General features: G+C 40.6%; 2 protein-coding genes across 2 annotated transcripts in view; one reads left to right on the forward strand and one right to left on the reverse strand.

Annotated features, from left to right (window-relative positions):
• The first annotated feature begins 383 nt into the window (after positions 1–383).
• Positions 384–7,235, forward strand: qrfprb (pyroglutamylated RFamide peptide receptor b). The gene is made up of 6 exons (XM_077502356.1): positions 384–798; positions 2,467–2,625; positions 3,461–3,522; positions 4,156–4,391; positions 6,281–6,378; positions 6,454–7,235. Exons 1-6 carry the CDS (start codon positions 405–407, stop codon positions 6,861–6,863), a joined length of 1,359 nt encoding a protein of 452 aa, XP_077358482.1. The 5' UTR covers positions 384–404; the 3' UTR covers positions 6,864–7,235.
• Positions 7,236–7,994: 759 nt separating this feature from the next.
• Positions 7,995–18,505, reverse strand: part of polr3a (polymerase (RNA) III (DNA directed) polypeptide A) — a 31,232-nt gene continuing 20,721 nt past the window's right edge. The window contains exons 22-31 of the mRNA XM_077502355.1: positions 16,619–16,705; positions 16,446–16,528; positions 16,197–16,367; positions 14,590–14,683; positions 14,413–14,505; positions 13,168–13,332; positions 12,805–12,969; positions 12,568–12,699; positions 11,061–11,193; positions 7,995–9,081 (exon numbers count right to left, since the gene is read on the reverse strand). Coding sequence (XP_077358481.1) covers positions 8,933–9,081; positions 11,061–11,193; positions 12,568–12,699; positions 12,805–12,969; positions 13,168–13,332; positions 14,413–14,505; positions 14,590–14,683; positions 16,197–16,367; positions 16,446–16,528; positions 16,619–16,705 — 1,272 coding nt within the window. The 3' untranslated portion in view covers positions 7,995–8,932. The remainder of the gene's footprint in view (positions 9,082–11,060; positions 11,194–12,567; positions 12,700–12,804; positions 12,970–13,167; positions 13,333–14,412; positions 14,506–14,589; positions 14,684–16,196; positions 16,368–16,445; positions 16,529–16,618; positions 16,706–18,505) is intronic.

The raw sequence follows: 18,505 nt of genomic DNA on the forward strand, positions 1-18,505 counted from the left end.
TTCAGGTTCATTTTTATACTCAACTACACTTAAGATGTATACATCTGAAGTGTCTGTACTTTTTACTTAACTTAAGCAAAAGAGTTGAATCAGTAATACTTTTACCAGAGTCTTTTTGTATCAGTACTTCTACTCAAGTACACAGTGCGAGTACTTTTGCAACCCTAGTATTTTTAATACTTTTTACTAAAGTAAAAGAGTTGATTCAGCTCCTTTTAGTCTTTCAGTATAATTATTTTGTTTTTTTTCCTTGTGCAAAAGTGTGATTTTTTGCCACCTAACTGTCTAGCAGAAGAGGAGGAGGAGGAGGAGGAGGAGCACAAGCACCCTTCTCCTCCTCCTCCTTCTAATCCAGCACATGCATGCAGCCGACTGTCATTTGACTTACGCGCGCGGCAGTGACGATGTCGGCACCGTCAGCGGAGCCCTGGCCGGCGGCGGCGGCGGCGTCGTCCTTCCCCAGGATCACGCCGGAGGTGCTGCGCGAGACGCTGCGGCGCTACAACCTGAGCCGGCAGGAGTTCATCCACATGTACCAGATCAAGCCGCTGGTGTACGTGGCGGAGCTGCCGCGCGGCGCCAAAGTGGCCTTCGCGCTGGTCTACGCGCTCATCTTCGCGCTGGCGCTGAGCGGCAACAGCCTGGTGCTGTGGGCGCTGCTGAGGAAGAAGCGCGCCGTCCCGAGCCCGACCGCCACCGACGTCTTCGTCGGCTCGCTGGCCGTCAGCGACCTGCTCATCACCTTCTTCTGCGTGCCCGTCACGCTGCTGCAGAACGTCACCTCGCAGTGGGTCGGAGGTCAGTGCCAACTATACTTTTAGACAGTTTCTTGACAGGGAATAAAAAATTGCATTAATTTTGGAAGATTGATGACGTAAAAAAAAAAAATCTGGGCTTGTGGTTCAAATGAATTTTCTTTTACTTGCTATATTTCTTTTAATTTTAAATTTTCCAAAACATCTCCAAAATGTTAACGAAAATAAAAAACGAAATCACATTCACAAATCCAATTATAATTGGAGAAATAAAAATAAAATTCAACTCTAGGATAAAAAATAAAAAACAAGACAATGCTTGTTGAAAATTCTAAAATATTAAAAAAAATTAAAAATGTATTACTACATTGCATTTTTTCACTTATTCAATTTTGTGATTAATATATTTTTTTCTTGATTGTTTTTGTATTCTAAAGAGATCTTAAGGTAAAGGAGGGTCTGTAAAGGTTTTTACCTTTTACATTTGAAAACATTTGTTTACTAAAGTGATGATTGAAAAAGTTTGAAGCCAGTAAATAACATCCAGAGATTAATACCCAAATTTCAGGGCAAACTTGTATGACTAAAATCACAATAACATCTTTAATAACCATGAGACTTGCACATTATGTGTTGCCCTTCAAACTCTGCGGATTTTAAAAAAAAAGAAAAAAAAAAAAAAAGAGGCACCTTTCTGTGTGTGTGATTTCTGTAATTATTGTGCAAAAAATATTAAAAAAATAGGAGAAATATCCTATCTATCTAAAAATGTAATTAGCATCTTCAGAAAACATATTTTATTTGGGACAATGCTAGACATTTGGCATTAAAAATGTGGAAAACTAACTACATTTTTTTTTCTCAAAAACTATATTTGCCTTTTGAATGGTAACAATTGCCAATCATTCAAATAATACTATCAGTAATGTTAGTTTGCCAAAATGAAATTCAATGTCTTGACCATTATTGAGAATGTCCCATACATGCCATGACTAGGGTCATGCAAGGGTTATGTTTACTGTCATGACTAGGGTCATGCCAGGGTTACATTTGGGTCATGCAAGGCATGACAGGGTTATGTTTGGGTCATGCAAGTGTTATGTTTGAGTCATGACTGTGTGGTCAAGCGTCTGTTTTGAACTGATGTAACCAGCATCTAGTTTCAACTAGTAAGACGCTATGTGATGTCAGAAGCTATGTGATGTCAAGAATCTCTATCTTGTCAACAGCCAATCAGATAATTCCATGTCAGTCCTGTTACCCACATGTCTAGGCACAACCAATCAAGTCGATTCACTGTCTACATATGCCTGTCTGAAAAGTGTGTGTTTTTGTCGGATTATTACCTCTGTTCCTCTGTGAAACTCTCGTCGTTCCTCGTCTAGTCAAGTTTGTTCCACGCCTCTCGATGTGAATAAATAGTTATGATCTTATTTGTGTCTGCGTTTTTGGGATCCAATTCCAGATCACAGCAATATAAAACCTCAAATTTTGTGATTGTCAGGCAAAGAAACAAAATTGTATTATATACTACATAATATATATAATACAACAAAATTGTATTATATACTGTATATATAGGGTATTGTAATAATCTAAGATGTCCCAAAATGGCTACATACACCCCACATAATCATCATTTTGCATACTCACAGATGGTCCATCGTTGCTCCCTTGAAAGGTTAGAGCTGGCATGTGGTTTTGCTTGCAGGGGTGCTGGTTTGCAAGACTGTCCCCTTCGTGCAGACCACGGCGGTGGTGACGTGCATCCTCACCATGACCTGCATCGCCATCGAGAGGTACCTGGGAATCGTCTTCCCGCTTCGGATGAGGCAACAGTCCACGTCCAAGAGAGCGTACATGATGCTGGGTATTTATTTAGCCTGTTTCCCTTTTCATGGCCTTTCCCACTTCAAAAGTTGTTCCTTCCTTCTTGGATGAAATTTTGAAGATGAAAGGCAAATGGGAGAGTCCCCACGAATAGTGATCACGATCAGTTTGAGGTCGATCACGGTGATCAACCGTGAGCAGATTTATATGAGCGAACATGGCGGAAATGTGTGAGTTGATCGCCTCCTGCTAACACATTTATTTCAAATACGCATTCATAAAACAACGCAAAAACAAAATAACCACTGCAGCCGAAAGGACTTAACGCAATCTGTCTCCATTTTTTTTGGTCTCATTTTTGAACGTTCACCGCCACAGATTCTGACATTTTAGAACGCGAGCCTCTCGTAATGTTGTCCTCTGGTGGTCAGAGACAAACATTGCACCCTATTACACCCTATTACACCACGACATTTTTTTCCACTTTGGTTTATTTTCTCTACATTTGTGGTAATGCGGAGTAGAAAAAAATGCTTTTTATACTTATCTTGTACCCTCTAGTTTCTTTAGTTTTCAGTATAGATGCTTTAAAACTATCCGTTTAAATATAATAATTAAAAAACATGATGATAGTCAACATTGGACGATATAAAATCAATATTTTGATTTTTTTTTTTTTGGGCCGTTTCCAACCCACAATGGTTGACAATTTCTGCCTACACCCTTTCGGTTGTATATTTATATGTGGATTTATTTTTTTTATTTTTATTTTTTATTTGCCAATGAACCGAATACATTTGCCAATATCGGTTGTCACTGTGTGAATTGCTCGATCTGGTTTTGCTTCATATTCGTATCAATGCGGTTTGTGGCAGGGCTGGTGTGGATGGCCTCGGTGATGGTGGGCTCGCCGATGTTGTTCGTGCAGCAGCTCCAAGTGAGTGACGCATCCCAAATGCAAATGAACAGAAAAACAAAATGCATCCATTTCCGAAATGAGTGTCACCTGAATAGGAGTCAACTGAAAAAAAGCCACTCAGACATACAGCGTTTAGTGATAATGGGATAGCGAAAGTTTTGTGAAATCCTTTCAACTAAATGGCCAAAAATTCAGAAATTATTTTCTTCTTCCACAGCCAAGGACTCAAACATGTCATAAAAATACTTTAGAAAAATTTAAAGGGTGAGAAGAAGCTTTGGATGGATAATTTTAAAGATTTAAAAATCTGTTGGAGTTCAAACCACAATAAGCTATTTCAAAAGTTGGGCTAAATTTCATACGAATGGAACACCTACGGAACTAGGGGCGTGGAAACCAAATAAAAAGAGAGGGTGAGGAGGGGATTTTTTTTTTCCCTCCAGAGTGCAATAGTGAAGTGCATCAATCAGTTCCTCTCCTCTCTCCTCGTGAGCCTTGAACCGAGTGCCTTCTCTCCTTTTGTGTCGTGTTCAATAGATGTCAAACAGGTAAACCTGCCAACTTAACATTGAAAAGTCAGCCATGTTTGAATTGCTCGGTTGGAAAAGCGTCACACGAGTTGACATCACGTCTGCCCCTTTCCTGGCGCAGGTCAAGTACGACTTTGTGTACGAGCGCCACCACGTGTGCTGCCAGGAGATGTGGCGCTCCCCGAGTGAGCGCAAGGCGTACGCCACCTTCATCATGGTGGCCCTGTTCCTGCTCCCACTCGCCGCCATGCTCTTCCTCTACACGCGCATCGCCTTTGAGCTGTGGATACGCAAGCGGGTGGGCGACTCGTCCGTCCTCAACACCATGAATCGGCGGGAGCTGGTCAAGATGGACAGGTAGCGATCACGTGGTATTCGCTTATGTGAAAATTCAAGATCTGGATTAGGGTTCCTCTTGAAGTCACTTGTATCCTTTTGGGTGTTGTTAGACACAAATGAGATTTCTGAAAAGCATCGTCTCAGGTTGATATTCCAAACTAGAAAGAGTGATTTTCGATTCACAAGAATGGAACTTGATTTGACTCAATCAGTGATATTAAAGAGATCCGATAGCTCATGAGTGCAACCAAAAGAGTTCTTCATTTCTAGCCTTCTGTCCACACGGAGTTTACAAAAAAAAAAAAAAAAGCAATGGAAGAGAACCCATCCTGACCTAGAAGGAATGATTCCTCCATCCAAGAGTTTGTTTTCATTTGTCCACATGGATGTAGGAAGTGTTGGGACGTATCATCCGCTTAAGATGGAAGGTGGGATAGCTAATGACCTTAACCAAAAGGTTTGTCTTCAAATGTATCGTTTCGCCTATGAAATTTCAGCACAAATGACAAAGGAGATCTCATGGTGACTCTGCAAACTGTTGGGACGTCTCATGGGATGTTTACAGACCAAGCACGGAATGTGATGATATAATCAAGGACAGTAAGGAAGCCGTTTGCTTTTGGAGGAGCTCAAGAGCTCGACCAAAAGGGTTTTTCTTCATTAGTAGCCTTTTGTCCACAGAGGGCATCTGGATCTAGTCAGTGATGGGAAGTTCAATTTCCAAGCATGGAACCTGATGATGGGATACGAAGGGCGTTCAGTTAGAAGCTTTGTGAAGCTCATGACGTCAAGCAGAAGAATTTTTTTCTCTTGGTTCATTTCCTTTTGTCACCCTTGGGTTTACCCATAAAGACAATTCCAGAAACTATCTGGATCTAATAAAGGAAGTGATGCTTCATTTCAAAGCACGGAACTTGAAGATGTAAGTCAGGGGTATTAAAAGGGAGGTCGTAGCTCAAAGACAAGTAAACATACTTTGTTTGTCCACAGAGTTAACACAAAAGTCTTAAGGCCTAGATACACCAATCCGATGTCGGGAGTCGGACAGCGTTGGGCCGACGGCATGCGCCGTCTGATCAGTCAGTGTATAAATTACTGTATTGCCATAAAGTCGGATCGAATACGTCGGGGGGTGCGTTTCCAGCAAGTTCGGCATTTTGAATTGGCGTCGGGGCATTTGATCACTGTGATTGGCTGTTCGCTAGCGAATCAGCGCACGGGCCAAGAAGAGAAAGTGACGAACGCAGATAAACAGTACTGACAGAAAGCATGGCCCATTTTTTCCCCCCGCTAATTTTGCTGCTGTACCCTCTGCATTTGAACGTACAATGTCTGTCTGGACATAAGATCGTGAAGATGACTTCTTCTTCTTTGGTTCAAGAGACACCGGCAATATATGATATTACCTTTAAAAGGGTATGAAAGGTATGAAAGCCAAACTATGGCATGATATGGGGACGCAACTGGATACGGAAGGTAGGATTCACTTTTATATACGTTACCATGCAAAAAGCCGGAGGGTTTCATTCATCGTGAGAGAAAAAGTAACCGGGATGCATTGTTCACGTTTTTGTATCCCGCCCCCGTAACAAGGTTCCGGTTGCCTTTAGGAATAATGAGTACCGCTGGCGATGGTATTTAGGGGAATTATTGAAGGTATGTAATAGTCAGAGTCGGTGCGGTGTGTATTTACGTCATTTTTCTATGCGGTGTGTGAACCTCCCATGGGATAGTCTTTGGTCCCATTTGGCCAATGTCGGCTTAGTGTATCTAGGCCTTTATAAAAAGAGATTTCTGAAAATTGGGATTGTAAGCGGTCCGGTAACTGTAGAAATCTGAAGTGGATTTGTTGTCATTTATCAGATAAGTGTTGACTGGAGGCCAACTTTTGAGTTTGTCTTCCTCAGGAAAAAGAAGCGAGCAGTGAAGATGATGGTGATCATTGTTGTGCTGTTCACCGTTTGCTGGGCACCTTTCCACACCGTCCACATGCTCTTCGAATACTGTAATGAGTCAATCATGGCCATTTGTCGTCGTCATGCATCCGCAGCCGTCTAACGAACGACCGTTTTGTCTCCAGACGACCTGGAGAACAAATACGACGAGGTGACGCTCAACATGACGGTGGCGGTGGTGCAGGCCGTCGGCTTCTTCAACAGTTTCAACAACCCTGTCGTCTACGCTTTCATGAACGACAACTTCAAGAAGAGCTGCGTCTCGGCGCTCTCGCGGTGCGTGCGGAAGCGCGTAGACGTCCAGGCGCCGCCCGTGCGTTTCATCAAACCGCAAACCCGAGAGGCTTTCCTGGAGTCGGAATCGGCCGACGACTCAAAGCGACGAGCGGCCAACCGAGCTCCGTCGGGTTCGTCGCACGGAGAGAACTCCCAGGGGGGAGGCGAGGAAAAGCTGTCATGTCATGTCATGTCATGTCATGTCACTCTCATGGGAAATGAGATCCTCGCGCCGGGGATCGAGCAGAGGGACTTTTGAAAGCGTCATTGCATATGACAGCGTAGAATACAAGTGGCGCTTTTGTAATGAATCCTGGTTTAAAAGGATGAATTGAAAGCAGGGCCGGTCCAGTCGTAGTCCAGGTGATGGGTTAACCGGCACCATCAAGATTTCAGGGCCAAATGTGACTAAGAGTCTTTCTTTGTTGTGTTTCTTCAGGAAGCAGCTGACAATGTGTGTGATATTCCGAGCCAAATGTGAATTTATTGTCATTGTGTATTCCGGTAAGGCCTTCGTATTATTGCTTGGGATCTTCCAGGACAGGGTTCACCAATTCCGGTCCTCGAGGTCCGGAGTCCTGCAGGTTTTAGATGTTTCCGCCCACTTCCGATTCATATAATCAGCTCAACAGCATGCCTGATAACAATCCTGATCTTGAGTATCAGGTGTGTTGGTAGGCGGAAACATCTAAAACCTGCTGAAATCCGGACTTCGTAAAACAGAATTGATGAACCCTGTTCCAGGAGATCTCAAGCAGGCAAAACTCAGTATCTTACGCACTTTAATTCTTTGGTGCTTTTGTCCTATTTATTGTGTTGTATTTATTTTTTGGATATTTTGCACTTTGTTTTGAAAGGTGCGACACATAAAGTTATTATTGTGGGTATTTTTTTTGGGGGGGGGGTATTTTGTAATGATGCTGAGCTTATCTATTCTGTGTAATGTTTTTGTTGTTGAAAAAAATATTGCCATATTAAAGAGTATCTTCTCATTTGAAACACATTCTGTGAGTATCATTTTCACCTTGATTCTTACAATCAATCACCATTATCAAGTGACTCGTTAAAATACAAATAGCACAAGTGAGTAAAAAATATTCCCGCCAACATGCGGTTAGCACCGATTTTGCTCTTGTTGAGCCCGTATATCGCAGTGAGGGGCCAATGTTGGTGAAGTGAGATAAACATTCAAACTCTTTACAGAATATTTATGAACCTTGAGCGAACCCCAACGTGAATCAAAATTCGGTAGCAACGCAAACATTTGCCCATCAGTGGGGTACAAGCTACTCTTTGCAAATGGAGGTGTGGCTAATTCAAATTATGACAACTCATATATTTAACAAAAATTCTGATGTAATGAAGGGCCGGTAATGAAGCTAAAATCGTATTTCAAGTGTGATTCTGACAGTGCTTTATTCATTTACATTACACATATGGGCTTAAAAAAAAGAGGGGGTGGGGTTATAGTGTGAAGTGGAACCTTCAAAGTTGAATGCCAATTCATTGGTTTCTTTTGAAAACAAATTTTGTCAAGTGAAATGATTCCATTTGGACATCCTTAACTGTCAGTCATAAACCCAAATGAAGGAAAACCACAGCGGTGCCTTAAAATACGACGAGTTTCATTTAATAACTCAAAATACTCGTATCTCAATTTTTCCCCCGATTGAAATGCCTTTAATCTGTTCAAGTCGTCCTTAAAAAAATTTTGTGTTAAATAATGAAATTAGCCCTCTATAATACTGTACTTGACAAAAAAACAAAAAAAAAAAAAAAAAAACAGTATTGTGATAATTACATCGAATAGAAACAGTTTGTGTATTAAATGCTGCAATTCAACTCGACTGAGCTGCTCCTTCTGGTGTGCCCACCCCGGCCACCGGTGGAGAGCATAATACAGTCTAACAAATGAACAGTTTCACAACAAAAAAATAAATACATAAATAAAAAGAAAGAAAATTATAGCTGACGGCTAACCGCAACTATCGATGCTAATTGTAAGCATGTTAAACGGCGTTTTCAATTTTATGTTAGCATTTCTTTGAGCAGTTTGTTGTGGTTGCATTCAACATTGGAAGTTCCACTGGACAAACAAACAGAAGCCTGAAGGCATTTTATAGTGTCGATGCATGCAAGGGAATCTTCAAGTATATTAAAAAAAAAAAACAAGAAAAATCCTCACTATACATGATGTCATGTCATAAATACATCAACCAACAAAATGTCCGTGTGCGCTCAAGCGCCTTATGGGAAACGATGCAACATAATTTCGGCAGGCACTTACAGATTGGCATCTTCTTCCGTTTTTCTCCCATTTGGCGGCCGTCACGTGACGAGAGGTATGTGAAAGTCGGCGTTGTCAAACAGCAGGGGTCGTTTGGCCAGGGCGGGCTCCCTGTCTGCCTTGTGCAGCAGTTTGAAGAGGCCCGTGCCGATGTTCATGGGAATGCCCATGATGATGCACTCCGACACGCCTGCCCAACGGGGAAAACGATGGCGTCGACTCGTCATTCATCAGCAACAACAAACTTGTGTTTCTCTCAATGCATTTCTCCGTTACTTGTGGTGGGCGGATCGATCCAAATATCGATACCAAGTTAGTATCGATATTGGCACTAAAATATCTATCTAGTAGTTTCGTTTCAATTTGGCTCTTTTATATGCACAGCTGTGGTTTGGCCAAACAGATAGCGAGCATGTCACAGTAGTGTGTTTCCATCGTGTGCCATCGCGTGACTTAGTATCTCATAATTGTGGTAAATTGCATCAACACTAAGGATGCAACGGTTCTCCGTCTTGGACCCTGCGCGGGACAATACGCCCTTATGGACTGCGGGTTTTCGGTCCGGAAACAAATTTTGTATTTATTAACGCTTACACGCCACTGTGTGTGCGCATGCAAGCCGAGGCAGCCGCGACGGCTGGAGAACACACACACACACACACGTGAAGGCGACGGAGAGCACTAGAGGAATGTTAAATGACGGCGACCGACGGCGTACGTCATCTGTCACGACTGGCTCGAAGACCCCAGTAACCAATCACCGCCATCCAATCTAGGAATCGGCGCTGGCTATAAACAGTCAAGAGACGAGAACAAAAAACAAATGATTCATCCGCCCTCCCACTGTTGTGTCAAAGTAGCTACCACTGAAAAATAAATGGATCCCCTGCTGCGAGTCTGTGCATTGTTCAATAAACGCATGAAAAAGACACGTGTGTTTTTGATTTTCAGAAACAAGGTTTTGTAACAAGAAAAAGAATATTTATGGCAGATGAACAAAAGAAAAACAAGAACACGCTCACATTCTGCAATGGTGCGTTCAATGACCAAACAGAAGGAATTCTCAGTACACATATAAAAGCTCAAACGACTGATGAATGTTAATGTTTGGGTTTTTTTTCCCGGTTTTCTTCCACGTTTGAAGTTTAAAGTCATGGTTAGGGTTAGGAACAAGGAACATTTTTAAAAAATGGCCTCTTATGTGGTAAAAGTTATAAGATCCCACGCCAATTTGCTACTGGCCAAAATGGGTTAAGGCAAACACGAGCAACATGAACAAGCATCTCCAGTGTCATTGCCCTGAAGTACACAGAATTTTTGTATATTATTATTATTATTTTATACTACCGCATAGTGGTGAAACTCGTTGCACAATGCAATTTTTACTGAGAAGCAAAATAAAGAGAATTTTTTTGGGGAAAAAATTGTTGTCTTTATGCACAAGTCACATACCGAAACCAGCCCAAAAACCGAGGTACGGACCAAACCGTGGGCTACCTGTGCCATTGCACCCCTAATGAACATACAGTAATCCACGTTGGGTATGTTGTTTTATGTTTAATATTTGTTGTCGCATGATAATCTTTGACATCTGTTCGTTTCGGTTGAAAAGAACTGATGAAGGCAGCTTTTTAGCTATTTTTTTGTATTTGTCGTTTCTGAACAGTTTATGATAAATGCACTTGTTTAAATTACTTTTCCTATGACCATTTTGTGCACTTTGTTTATTAAAAATATTTTGTTATGGTTGGAATATATTTCTGGCGGAGAAACATTGATAGAGTATTTTCTATTGATCAAAGTTTGTCCTAATTTTGTCCTTTAAAAAAAAAAAAAAAAAAAAAAAAGAAATAACACAAAAACACTTAAATGTTGAAATTTGATTGTGAATAAGCAAATCAAAGATACAGCTACCTTAATTTAGAAAAAATAATTAGATACTATAATTCTCAAAAAGTATCGATATCGGCCCTATCTATCGGTATTTACCTCCAAATTGGGTGAAAGAGACCAAAAGTAACGTGATAACACTCACGTCAAATTTGGTCTGCAGTTACATCATCAATAAGCGCAAGGGAAGCTATTCAAGCTGAAAGTCGTCTCTCAGCAATCTCAATGCAACAGTTCAACATTAGTGCTGGAAATAAAAAATAAGGAAGACGGGCCTACCGCAGACCGAGTCCTTCTGGCCAAAGTAGGCGGCGTCAAAAAGGTGGTCGGCCGTTTTCTCAAAGGACGCCAGCATGAGGACGCTCTCCTTCATTTTGGCCAAGCCGAACCTTGTGATTCCAAGGATCTCCCCCTATAGACAAGGGAGACAAGGACGGTCCATTTGAGTCACATGACTTGAACTAACCGGGCTCCTGTCTGCTCGTCATGTTGTCAGCATAAACAACACATTTTGAACTACGGCAGCCTCTAAAATGTATGTATTTATTTTAGGGGTGGGTGTCAGTCGATTACATTATTTTTTTTGTTTATCTTAATCGCATAACTTCAATAGTTTACTCACGAGTATTCACAAATTTTATATCTGCTCTAAATGTACAATAAAATGTGCAATAAATATTTGTTTTCTAAGCTTTGATACTCTTGTTAACATAAAAGTGGAAACAAAATGTTAAACAGAAATATGGTTGCCTATATTGCTACAGTAATTTCAGAATTCATAAAATTTAGTTAAAAAAATTAAAAAGACATACTGTACTGTACAAAACAAGTGATATTAATTTGAGGTCTTTTTTTTCTGCCACTAGATGGCATAATTGCATTTGTAAGACGGTGACAGCTCAGAGCATTTTTCTTTTCATATTAAGAGCTATCTAATTGTTAACATGAACTAACTTGTGAAATTCTGCACATTTTTCAAATTGTAAAATACAACTTGACCCCAGTCTCAACAAACATATGCATTATTATTACTGTTATATTTTGCTGTGGACGTATTTACTGCGTTGCGACTAGAATTCCCCCAGTACAGGCTTTCCAAGGAACGGGCGCTCATTAATCACGCGTTTATAAAAAAATAATAATAATAAAAAAATAAAATAAAAAAAAATTGTGGCATTTAACTCATTCACTTGTCATTTTGACTGAAGCAACCCCCTTCACTCCTGGCTGTTTTACTGGATCTTTTCTGACTGATCTTGCAAGGCCCACAGAATATTGCGTTCTATTGCTATAAAAACATGGAACCTACCAAAAGAAAGATTAGAGTCTCTTCTTTCATCGGGAAAAAATAAATCACATTTGTATCTTTCTGTTTTGCAGCAATTAGCAGTGGAATATAGATAAGTTTCATCAATAGTCACATTCCTGGTGAAAACTCCGAGTTGGTTGCATCATGGCCCTGGCTGATCTCTTATACTCTGCTGTCAGCTGCTGGCCGTTTTTTTTTTTGTAATAATTAACTACCATTACTTTAAGCCACCTCTTCATGTCAGAAGCTGCATCAAAGCCTTCTGTATTGATCTTTCATTAAAAAAAAAAAAAAAAAAGTGTAATTACGTTTTGGGGAGTTAAGGACAAAGTATTTAAAAACGTGTTTTCATGTTTTTGGGTTTAAATGAGTCAAAGAACTTTAAATTAACATTAATTTTGACACCCCTAATTATTTATTTTTTCCAATTCTATCGATGGCTAACTCATGCCTCAAAAACAATCAACGCGCCGTCACCTTGTAGGACATGAGGTCTGCGAGAAGCATGACATGTCGCCGGTCGATGCTCATCCCGTGGTTGACCATGGTGTACTGGATCTCGTTGATGATTGTCGACCTGGCCGCCTCAATGCCTAGCGTCTTCTCCACCTGCGCAAAAAAATCAAAGATGATGAGATGGGGGGGGGGGGGGTTGGGTCACCAACTCATCAGGAAGAGACTCATATATGGCACCGTCTCCTTTTTCATTATCACCTCGTAGGTGTTGTTGGACGTGGTTCTGCTCCCATTCACGCCGTGGGTCGCCATGACCGCCCGCATGTTGTCGCCCTCCACCAGCAACTTGTACTTGCTCTTGCCGCTCTGCTCGTCGATGTGGATGACGGCGCGGGCCACCTCGGGTATACCTTGAACCACCACCTGGGAGCAAAATAAGATAACACCCTCGACTTTCAGGGTGGAATATTCTGTGTTTCCTATATGTTCCTGTGTACGTGTATGCAAACGCACTAGTCCTCAGTCAATTGCAGGGAATAGTGAGCTAACGAGAGGATTAAAAAAAATAAAAAATGCTTTCCCGGGACAAGTGTCACTTCCAGCACCCGTGTGCGATCTCACCTTGGGAAGCTCCGCCTTCAGTGTCTGCATCACGTAGTACATGGAGCTCTTGTTGTTTTCCCGCGGCGAGACGCACACCACGGCCTCGCCATGCACGGCGATGTCCCCCGGCTTCACGCGCAGCTTGGACATGCAGATGGAGTAACGCACTGTCTCGGCGTTCACCTGAGGAGCGACGACGAGACGGGCAAGAAGGAAAGAAAGATTGTCAGAATGTTTGGAAGTATTAATTGCCAGGGTACTTCTGGCTGGTGGAAAAGTGAGTTGCTCCGGAATTATTGCATTCATCATGTATTAACTCTTGGCCGCCATAACGTTTAAATGACGTCAAATACGTTTTGTTTGTTTTTAGATCAATGCGCAGTGCAACGTCTAAGTGCAGCGCTGCCTGATCAACGGGTGGAATCAAAAACATCCACGAACTATGGCCAGCAGATGGCAGCATTATATCTCTTTAATGGGATGCCAGTGTATGGAATTTCAATGAAACATGAGGCAATCTGATGAAACTGAATGTTTTCAAGGAATGATCAAAGTCTTTGTCACATTAAACCTAATTCACAGAGCGTCACTAAACAAAAAATATTAGTGTCAAAATCAGTTGCGGAGAAAATGTTTCTTTTCACAAAAAGCTTGTTTCTGCTTTTTAAATTTTCAATCAATGCCACTTGAATTACCCATTTTCAAATGGTGATTACTAAAGAACGGAATGAAAGAATGGAATGCAACCTTTCATGTCGTACTCACCTTGTATATGCAGTAAACGCAAACAATATTCTGTTTGCCTTGAAAGATGAGTTTAAATGCTCAAAATCGGCTGGCACTGTGGGGGTTGTTTTTTGGATCATGTGTGGAAGTGAAAGAGTTTGCAGATTAATAATAACACTATTCATTTAGCTTGACAGTGGACGGTTACGTTGAAAATAGTTTTGGAGCAATAAAAAAAATTCTAAGCTGTGATTAATCTGATTAAAAAATGCAATCATTTGACAGCGCTAGAATGCAAATTACCGCCCGTGTTCTGTCTCCCTATCAAATGACCTCACTTAACCTCGACCAACACGTCACACATTCAAACTAACGCTAGCAGAGGAAAAGACTAAAAGGATCATTCAAGTTAAATGCGGCCATTTTTTGTTTTACTCACTCCACCTTGATCACATGCCAGGTGGGTTTGTTTACAAACAGAAAGCTCCGCCTTCATCCAGCCAGAAGTACTGAACACAAGTGCGTGATTTGTTGTACCTCCAGTCGCAGTAACCTGATTCGCTCCAGGGACAATTTGACCAAGATGAAACAGTCATCTGGTAGAAAAACCTCTTCGATGTATTCAGAAATCTGTCGAGGAAAAACAAGTGCAACTTATTTCAATGTTTTTTTTGCTGCTTCCTTCAATTCCTTGACGATAGCTTTAGAATAAACCTCGCCCAGGAGCGTCTTCTCGATCCTCCCCTTCACCAGCCGGGAAAAGTCGGCATCGTCCTCCCTGTCCAAATGTGCTGTGATGATCGGCGTGCTGAGCGGGGAGGGGAGCATCCAAATCCAGAAGAAGAAGCAACGTCAGGAAATCGAAGAGTTGGATGAGATGTTTGTGTAAACGTTTGACAATTGTGCATGGTAGTGTTAATTTTATCAGCCATTTTTTTAAATGTAGTTTCAATTTTAGTCCAGTTTCAATCACGCTTGTTAGTTTCTAACAGTCAGTCAACCTCATCCCGTTTTTATTTAGTCAACTTTCAGTTGACTACAAATCTAGCATTTTAGAAAATTTTATTCATCTAGTTTTAGTCAACAAAAACTGTCAATGTTTTAGCCTAGTTTTAGTCAGGACAACCATTTTACCCCTGTTTATTTTTTGTCAGCAGATTATGTTTAACATTTCAGATCGAAAACTATTTCACATAAAAATGTCTTCTTTTTTTTAAACAACTTGACACACAATTACAGTGGCTACTGGCTACTATGGCTCCATGTTATGAGCTAGTAAGTTAGCCTGCATTACTTAGCGGTCGCATTAACATTATTGTTGGAATGTTATAGCCGCTGGATTGATGTTACATTATAATTATAATTTACTTGTTTTGCTTTTTTTTTTTTTTTAACTGTTCACTGTGAATCCACCTCCTGCCTGTCCCGTATGTTTGTGCATTTTGCACTCGCTACATGACAGTGTCACAGTGACAGATTATCAGAGACAAGATTTGACAAAATCGTATCGTTTTTGTTCATGAATTAAAATGTCCATATATTTTAGTCCAGTTTTTATGAACTCATTCACTCCCTTAAAAATTAGGGAAGCAACCCTATTCACTTTTTACTGGATTTGGACTGATTTTGCGAGGCCCACAGAATATTGTGTTCTATTGCTATAAAAATATGGAACTTACCAAAAGAAAGATTAGTCTTTCTTCTTCCATCAGGAAAAAAAAAAAAAAAGTTTATTTGTATCCAGTTCCATTTTGCAGCAATTAGCATTAGAATACAGCTAAGTTTCACTGATATTTCCATTCCTGGTGACACACTAAACACTATAAAAAAAAAGCTTGTTGCAATTTTGCCCTGACTGATCTCTTATACTCCGCTGCCACCTGCTGGCTATTTTTTGTTATACCTACCACTGCTTTAAGTCACCTCTCCATGTCAAAAGCTGCATCAAAGCCTTCTGTATGCTCTTGCATTAAAAAATATATAAAAAAAAAAAAAAAAAAACGTTTTTGAGAGTGAAGGACAAAGTATTAAAAAATGCAAGTTTTTGGGTTTTTGCAAATGCTTTACACGTTCTTGGGTTTGAATGAGTTAAGTCAAGTACATTTTCATCTAGTCTTCATTAGTCGACGAAAATGCATACTAATTTAGTCTCACTTATTGTTTATTAATGAGGGTTTTGGTCTAGTCTAGTCTTAGTCCGGTGAAAAATGTGCATTGACGAAAATATTTTTGTTTGGTTTTCGTGGACGAAATGAACACTACCACGTGGCTACTTTTCACATGCCGTCACAAGTTGACTCCAGAACATTTCCACATCTGACCTGATGTTCTTGGAGGCGTTGATGATCTCCTTGATGCGAGGCACGCCCAGCGTGATGTTCATGGACGCCACGCCGGCAAAGTGGAAGGTCTTCAGGGTCATCTGCGTTCCGGGCTCCCCGATGCTCTGGGCGCAAAGGGCCCCGACCGCCGAGCCTGGCTCCATCTGCGCTCTGCAGGACGTGCCGGCAACAAAAATCGTTAAGTGGCGGACAATCAACCCGACTGCCATCGTCATCCAGCATTGTAACCTCATGTATTTGTCCCTGCACGTTTCGAGAAACTTCTTCAGCTGCGTGGGGGTGATGCGGTCCAGTTGATAGAGCACTTTCGGCTGCAGGGAAGTCGAGAACAGGTAATTTTATTATTATTATTTTATTTTATTTGTTTTTTAACTGGAGCATATTGAGATCTAGGCACCTACCTCGCTGGTGCCGTTGTCGTTGATGCCGTACTTGTCTCTGGTCTTCTTGATCCGCTCTGAGACGCCCTTGATGAATTTCTTAATTTCCTGCAGAGGACATAAAAGGAGCCGTGAGAGGAGAGACAGTGCCAGGCGACACGCATCGCATGCGGTCGTTAAGATGCGACAACCAACCTGTGGGGCAAGCCATGCGTTGGACGCAACATTAGCTCGACTGTCAGCCACTAATGTTTAGCATAAGATTTGAATGTAAAAAGTTCAAATTGTAGCTAAATGAATGTTTAAAAAGCACAGTTGAAGATTAAATGCAAATTATTGAACTCAAAACTGAAAATTCCTTTTGAGGACCACCCATTTACCTCATTCACTCCCAGCCATTTTCACAGAAGCAATCCCCTTCAGTCCCAGCTCTTTTACTGGATTTGGACTGATTTTGCAAGGCCCACAGAAATTTTGTTTTCAATTGTTATAAAAACATGGAACTTACCAAAAAGAAAGAGTCTAAAGCAGGGGTGCCCAAGTTCGGTCCTCGAGAGCCCCTATCCAGCCTGTTTTCCATGTTTCTCTCCACTAACACACCTGATTTGTGATCAGGATCGTTATCAGGCTTCTGCCAAGCTTGCTGATTAGCTGTCATTAGATTCAGCTGTGTTGAATTAGGGAGACATGGTAAACAGGCTGGATAGGGGCTCTCGAGGACCGGACTTGGGCACCACTGGTCTAAAGTCTCTTCTTTGATCAGGAAAAATAAGTATATTTCTATCCGTTTCCGTTTTGCAGCAATTAGCATTAGAATATATAGCTAAATTTCAGCAATTATTTTTTAACTGTGGGCAAATTAGCTTGTTCCAACATGGCCCTGGTTGCTCTCTTATACTCTGCTACCACCTGTTGGCCGTTTGTGTAATAACTACCATTTCTTCAACCATTCTTTGCAGTTGAGTGGCGGCATCAAAGCCTTCTGCATGCTCTAGCATAAAACAAAACAAAACAAAAAAAACGTATTAATACGTCTTTGGGCCACTTAAAACATTTAAAATGGAACGTATTTATACGTTTTTGGGAGCAAATGAGAGAGTAAGAGCAATGACACTCCATTCACATCCCAGCATGCTCTTGACAAGTCACTGTACCTCCAGGTACTTCTCTGAGCCTGTCTCAGTTAGCGCCTACACAAAAAATTTCAACAGGTATTACACAAGTCATTCACGCCGTGAATCGATGACATCAAGAAACGAGGTCACAGTATGGAGTTTGTTTTATATGAATACTTCACAAGGCTTCACTTTTAGAATTCAAATCGAATCCATTTTGGAATAGGACTGCAACATGGGGCTGCTCGATTATAGAAAAAAATAATCACGATTATTTTGGCAATAATTGAAATCACGATTAATCAAATGATTATTTTTTGGTAGAAAACAAGAAAATGTTCAAGCATTTAAAAATAAGTCCAATTAACACAATACTATGATTATGTAAGTTCCTTTTGGACCAAACAGAATGTATTGATTAATTTGTTTATTTATGTTGGCAAAAACTTGCTTGAAGTTGGAGTGCAGCTTGTGCACTGTGCAGTAGGACGATCATTTATTTTTTTTTTGGTATAAAAAAGAAAATGGTTACACATTTAAAAATATTAAGAACAATTAAAAAAAAAAAAAAAAAAAAAAAAATAGAAACACTAAAATTATGCAAGTTCCTTTTGGACCAAACAGAATTTATAATATATATTTATAATATATATTTATTAATGTTGGCAGAAACTTGAAGTTGGAGTCCAGTATGTGCACTGCGCAGTAGGACAATCATTTATTTATTTATTTGTACAAAACATGAAAATGTTTAAATGTGAAAAAACAAATACAAAAATATGACAAATAAAAT

Source organism: Festucalex cinctus, chromosome 17, assembly GCF_051991245.1.
Source record: "Festucalex cinctus isolate MCC-2025b chromosome 17, RoL_Fcin_1.0, whole genome shotgun sequence".
NCBI classification, from domain to species: Eukaryota; Metazoa; Chordata; class Actinopteri; order Syngnathiformes; family Syngnathidae; genus Festucalex; species Festucalex cinctus.

Excerpts from the sequence above, each read along its gene's own strand:
- qrfprb (XM_077502356.1), top strand. The coding sequence starts at position 405 with ATGTCGGCACCGTCAGCGGAGCCCTGGCCGGCGGCGGCGGCGGCGTCG. Across the intron at positions 799-2,466 it reads CACCTCGCAGTGGGTCGGAG|GGGTGCTGGTTTGCAAGACT; the intron begins GTCAGTGCCAAC and ends TTTTGCTTGCAG. Across the intron at positions 4,392-6,280 it reads GAGCTGGTCAAGATGGACAG|GAAAAAGAAGCGAGCAGTGA; the intron begins GTAGCGATCACG and ends TGTCTTCCTCAG.